Source organism: Dendropsophus ebraccatus, chromosome 7, assembly GCF_027789765.1.
Source record: "Dendropsophus ebraccatus isolate aDenEbr1 chromosome 7, aDenEbr1.pat, whole genome shotgun sequence".
In the NCBI taxonomy this organism is placed as follows: domain Eukaryota; kingdom Metazoa; phylum Chordata; class Amphibia; order Anura; family Hylidae; genus Dendropsophus; species Dendropsophus ebraccatus.
This window is the reverse complement of record NC_091460.1, coordinates 46,245,164-46,251,163: the sequence shown is the minus strand read 5'-3', so window position 1 is coordinate 46,251,163 and position 6,000 is coordinate 46,245,164. Positions and strand designations below refer to the sequence as shown.

At 42.1% G+C, this 6,000-nt stretch overlaps 1 protein-coding gene across 1 annotated transcript in view; it reads right to left on the bottom strand.

The window, feature by feature from the left end:
* Window positions 1-1,215: 1,215 nt before the first annotated feature.
* NCAPG (non-SMC condensin I complex subunit G) overlaps window positions 1,216-6,000 on the bottom strand; it is a 40,119-nt gene continuing 35,334 nt past the window's right edge. Inside the window, exons 17-21 of the mRNA XM_069977452.1 lie at window positions 5,327-5,488; window positions 4,560-4,698; window positions 4,312-4,380; window positions 4,163-4,232; window positions 1,216-1,467 (exon numbers count right to left, since the gene is read on the bottom strand). Of these exons, the coding sequence (XP_069833553.1) occupies window positions 1,347-1,467; window positions 4,163-4,232; window positions 4,312-4,380; window positions 4,560-4,698; window positions 5,327-5,488 (561 nt within the window). The 3' untranslated portion in view covers window positions 1,216-1,346. The remainder of the gene's footprint in view (window positions 1,468-4,162; window positions 4,233-4,311; window positions 4,381-4,559; window positions 4,699-5,326; window positions 5,489-6,000) is intronic.

Sequence of the window (6,000 nt, the reverse complement as noted above, 5' to 3'; positions counted from 1 at the left end):
CAGAATTTCAAGTCGACTTTAATATCCCATAGAATAAGTTTTTCAAATTCTTACAACTACGCCATGAGGTACAAAACTATATTGCTCCTATGCAATGTGCTAAATCCTTTGTCCTACTGGACATGGTGGCTTCCTCAGGGAATACTAAAGGGATGATTTGCTTACACCATTGATGCCTCATGGAGATTTTAGATTTGTAGATTTTAGAAGTTATTCCTTTGTCATCCATTAGTGAATCGCATAGACTGTCTGTTATATTTAGTTCATAGAGTATAGAACACCCTCTCTGTTATGTAAAATGGACCGATGATGCCCGTGTCCGATGTAATACTCCAGGGGCTTAAGATATATGGAGTGATATAACAACATTGAGTGTGTATATAATTGTAACCTTACAGCTGTTTCGTAGGTTTGCATTTTGGGCTGTGACAACTATCTGTAACAGAGAGTCAATGGATAGCTGTCCTCCAACTGCTGTAGGCTAGAGCATGTGCCTCCTACATTGGCTGAATTTAAGGTTAGAGCTAATGCAATCTCTAGAAATAGCTGTATATAAAAAAAAAAAAAAAAAACCGTAAGGCACTACACAAATTTTAATCCATATGGGCAGTCTGGTTGGAAACCCCCATTTGGTTTTGCCATGTTGCTCATCCAACGTTACCTTTGTCTTAGCAATTCATTTTATTGTAGCTCATACAAGTTTGTAGAGATACTGAATAGCCCCCCCCCCCCCCCCCACCTTCTTCATTTCATTTTAAATACAGCTGTGGGTACGGCACATGACAAGTCTCTATTCATTGCTATGGAGCTGCCAGATAGAGCCAAGAGCTGTACTCTGCTCTCTCCATTCATTCTCTATGGAGCCACCGGAGAGAGCCGAGTACAGCACTTGGCCCTTTCTGGCTGCTACATAGGAATGGAGCCGCAGGTCACGTGCCGTACCTACAGCTGTATTTAAAACAAGGAAGCCCGGGGTGATCTGAAGAGGGGGTACAGAGGTCGTACCCCCTGCGATCTCTTACTTGCCCCCTATCTTGTGGATAAGTTAGTTTAAGGTGGAAAACCTCTTTAATATGTGGGAAGATTAGTGAGTAGAGTTGGATCTTCGGGGCATATCGTATATAAAGTTAGAAGGGGGAGGCATGGCTGGGTTATGAGATGCAGAACTAGCAGATCTTCACTAAAATACTTTTGGCAAAAAAAAAAGAAAAAAAATGAATGCAAACATCACTTTATTACATATTACAACAGTTATATTGTGAATAGATATCTCTTGTGGCTTTACTTCCCCGTATTAAGCACAACTTCCCTGTATGTGTACATAAATATTACAACAATGGACTATTTTATGATGCCTGTTCATTGATAAGCTTGGAGAGATTCATTTTTGTTTTCTCCATAGCTATGCTTTTAGCTCTTCGTGAAGGCCTTGCAGAAACTGGAGCCATCTCTACCTCTTTAGCCTCCCTGAAAAAGGTTAATAAAGGACATGTTAGATCAATACTTTCCACATAATATGGTATGATGTAAAGTGTCACAGTCGTTATAACTTTCAAAAAAGAAATAAAACAAGTTTGCAATTTACATTCATTGTTTTTTTTTGTGTGTTATCATGGAGAACACGGCACTTCCTGTTTTCTGACTTTTTGGCAAAGTCCTGTGTATCCCAGGCCACCTGAGCGCTCACAGAGAGAAGGCAGTCATGTGACTGATGGACACATTGAGACATGACTCTCTGTACTGGCCGGTATTCCTGTGTTTAGTCTGTTTTTATTTTACAACCAGCAAACTTGCGTTATATCACATCTGCTGATTTAGACTTTTACGCTTTCGTTTTTACCTCCCTGTGTTTAAAAGGCCATAACGGTTGTATTTTTTCAGCTACAGACCCACATGAGCCCTTTTTTTTGCGCCACTAATTGTACTTTGCAGTGGCAGGCTGAATTATTGCATTAAATATGCTGCGAAACCAGAAAACATTTATGTGTGTGGTGCAATTGAAAATAAAACACTTTTTTCTATTGAGGGGGTTAAAACTGACATGTTATACATGTTCCTCAAAATGTTACGATTACAATGATATGCAACTTGCATAACTTTTATTTTATCTAACAGCTTAAAAATGAAAATCTTTTAAATAAAACTAAAATGTTCCACTAGGTACATCCTCTTTAATCTGAACCCACGGATCGAACGGCGTAGTCACGGGGAAGCCGATGCCGAGGTCCATTTTTTGGACTGCAGCCCGGTTCCCGTGCACAGCGCCGTTCTATGCACCGGTACCGGCCAGTGCTGAAGGACTGGAGGTCGGCCGGCCCACTCCCAGTGGGAGGGAATTCCCTCCCCTCTATGACGCGGCTCCCTTAGAATTAATGGAGCCACGGTGCATAGAATGGCGCCGTGCACGGGAACCGGTCCGCGGTCCGAAAGATTTACTGAAGCACCGGCTTCCCCGTGACGGCGCCGTTCGATCCAAGGGTTCAGATTAAAGAGGATGTACCTGGTGGTACATCCTCTTTAAAATTGTTCCATTCCCAGGCTTATAATGCTTTTATCCTTTAGTCTATGGGGCTGTGTGAGGCGTCATTTTGTGCACCATGATCTGTACTTTCTATCTGTACCTTGATTGCGCATATGCGACTTTTTGATCACTTATTAAAATTTTTCTGGATTTGATGCACTTTGGATTTTTTTTGGAGCTTACGCAGTTTACCATGCGAGATCAGGAATGGTATACATTAATAGTTTGGGCGATTATGCATGTGGCGATACAAACATTTTTTTATTTATTAAATGGGAAAAGGAGAGCGATTCATACCTCTATTAGGGGAAGGGATTTTTTTTATTATTTCTTTTTTTTTTTAACATACACATTAATTAAAAGTCCCCCTGGGGGATTTCTAATACAACCACACTGATCTCTCATAAAGATCAGCGTAGTATACTTAATACAGTACCGATCCATCGGTCACTGTGGTTATAAGTTTAACCCCTTAACGACCCATGATATATCTCGTACGTCATGGCGTCGTTAGGGGGGGGGGGTTCAGAGAGGGGCTGTGTTGCGACCCCGCTCTGAACCACCGCGTTCCCGGCTGCTTTATGTATGAGATACGTCATAGGTCGTTAAAGGGTTATAACTTATAACAACAGTGACACTTTAAAGAGTAGCTCTCATGGTTTTTTTTTTATTGCAGAAATCAGTAGTATAAGCGATTTTAAGAAACTCTGTAATAGGTTTAATCAGCCAAAAAAGCCTCCTTCTGTACTCAAGAAGCAATTTCCCAGCCTCCCCCCCTGACTTCTTATCTGTACATTATCAGGCAAACACGTCTTCATTACAGAGAAGCCAGTGAAGACGGGTTCTGCTCTCTCCATTGTAAGCCTATGAAGGGGAGGGGCTGAGGGAGATGAGGGAGCAGGAAGAGGTGACATGAAGGTCAGCTATTTGTAGACTCTCTGGGCACCTAAGACGCTGGATTCAGGTGTCAGAAAGGTCAGTGCTTATCTATGAACTTACTGAGAGACGATTGCAGGGTGTTGCGCTGTGCAGGACTGCTCCGTGCTCAGTCACTCCTAACAGAGACAGAAATCCTGCTTCACTTGATGTGAGGGGGGAGGCTGGGAGATTGCTTTTTCAGTACAGAAGGAAACTCTTAGTACATAAAACCTATTACAGAGTTTCTTAAAATCGCTTGTACTATACATATTTAATGTTTTCAGAAAAATGACCCTGAAATGACAGTTACGCTTTAAGGACACACACTCAGCCACTGAATTATTGTCCCCGGGAACATCAGGTACCACAAACCCTATAACAATCCTGTAAAAAACTTATACCTAACAGTTTTACTTTTACACAATAGCTCATTTTATGAAAAAACTAAATGTTGGTCAATGTTAACACTGCGCAATAGAACATCAAATTGTAACGACTGAACTCAATCTGTGTGTGTAAGACACAGACACTACTCATACCCAGATAGATCAGTCTTTGCAATTGCTCTTCACCATGGCTATTTGTAGCAGCCGTGCAAAGAACTGCAGTTCCTTGTGCTACAAATCATATGGTGATGCAGTGACAAGCTCAAGTAAACAAAGATGATGCGAGGCTCACACAAGTACTATGGCCTTCAGCTGTTTAGAAACTCCTTTAACATACCCTTCAGTCCCAGGTTCTACAGATCTGCTGCTTTTTTTCCTTGTACTTGCAGACGCTGCTTTTTTACGACCTGTAGAAGATACACGTAACGTTACAACGTGACCTACACACTTAGGATCCTACACACTAATGTTATAGCAGTATACCACCTCTGGTAGCTTTGCCTCTGACACTGTTTTGTCCCTCAAATACATCATCTTTTTCATCATTCAGATTGCCTAAAAAGACACAGCAAAACAGAAGATGTTGACAGAGATAAGAAATTCATCTTACTAAGTACTCAAAGACTTCAAGAGCATTTTATTTCTCTGGTTGATTCTCACAGCCAACATTATTGCCACTAAATTTCATCATGCCCCCCCCCCCCCCCCCCCCCGTACTGTGTGTGGTGCGTTACCTTCCCCACTCTCCTGTTCACCGACAGCAGCTTCTTGAGATACTGAAGTGACTTCCTTTGCTTCCCTTGGAACCTTATTGTCACTCAGCTGCATCTTGACCTTTTCTAGTGCTCTTAAGCAAACTCTATCATTAATATCCTAAAAAAAAACAAAAAAAAAACAACAACAATGAACACACAGACATATAAAGAGGAGAGATCAGCTGAACTTGTAAGGGCAGTCAGAGACGGCTGCCTGGTATAACCGAACAATTATGCACGTATGTTAAGAGGGTAGAGAAGCCGCTGCAGCTTATCTGCCACTAAGACAAAACCATCAGGCTGTTGAAAGCCAACATGCCTGATCCCTCTCTCCACCCATTGTTTCAGCTACATCTTGTAACGTGCTGCTCCCACTAGAAATGGCCACTCTAGACAGTAAAGGATCTATGCTAAGTAGTCATTTCCTGTTAGGAGAGTCACATGATGTTGCTGAAACAGACAGAGAAGAGTGGTGGCCCAGGAGCAGGAAGCTGCAGTGTAGGGGGACAGGTATGTATACACTGTCATGTCCCCGGCAGCATCCCTAGTTTTGAATTTAAGTACAATAAATCTTTATTGCAAGAGCTCCCCCTAGAGTCAGCAGCAGACAGAATTATTTTTTTACCTCTCTATAACTATACAGGCAGTGCATTCAAAATGATTCACTTTCAAAGACTACAGAGAGACATTCCAAGACAGGTAAATATAAATATATAGCATCAGTGTTGGAACCCCAGAACACTCACCTCAAGTGCAATATCCAGAATAGGAAGCAGCTCTTTTGCAAGTTCTTTGGACAGCTCAAGAGAACACAAGGATTTGGCATATATGCGAATGTCTGGAGAAGTGGGATCTTTCATTATTTCACTGCAGATTTTTAGAGCCAGGTTGTCATGAATGGTGGAGATCTGGAAAAAGATGGAGGGTGTAAGTTTTACATTCTTTTCACACTTTTAATGGCTAAAAATGTATGTGCTAACAGATGTTTAAAAAAATAAAAAATAATCTGCCACATGCCAATCACCACGATCCATTTATCATTGACTTACATAATAAAAATTACAACATACAATAGGGTGGTTATTTAACGCAGCAAAATAAAAAAAAAACATACCGTATTTTCCGGCGTATAAGACAACCCCTGACTTTTAAGCAGATTGTCAGGGGGTCGCCTTATACGCCGGAAAATGTTAACCCCTGCCTGACTGCGCCTGCTGTACCGTTCCCGGCGCAGGCATTGACGTACACTACCTGCACCAAAGATCGCCGAACCTCTCCCTAACAGCCGAGCGTCTCATTGGAGGGGCTCGACTGCCGGGAGAGCTTCGGGAGAATGAGAGAGGCGCCAGAATTTGCCGAAGCCTCTCTCATTCTCCCAAAGCTCTTCCGGCAGCAGCGCGTCTCCGAGCTTCTCCGATGA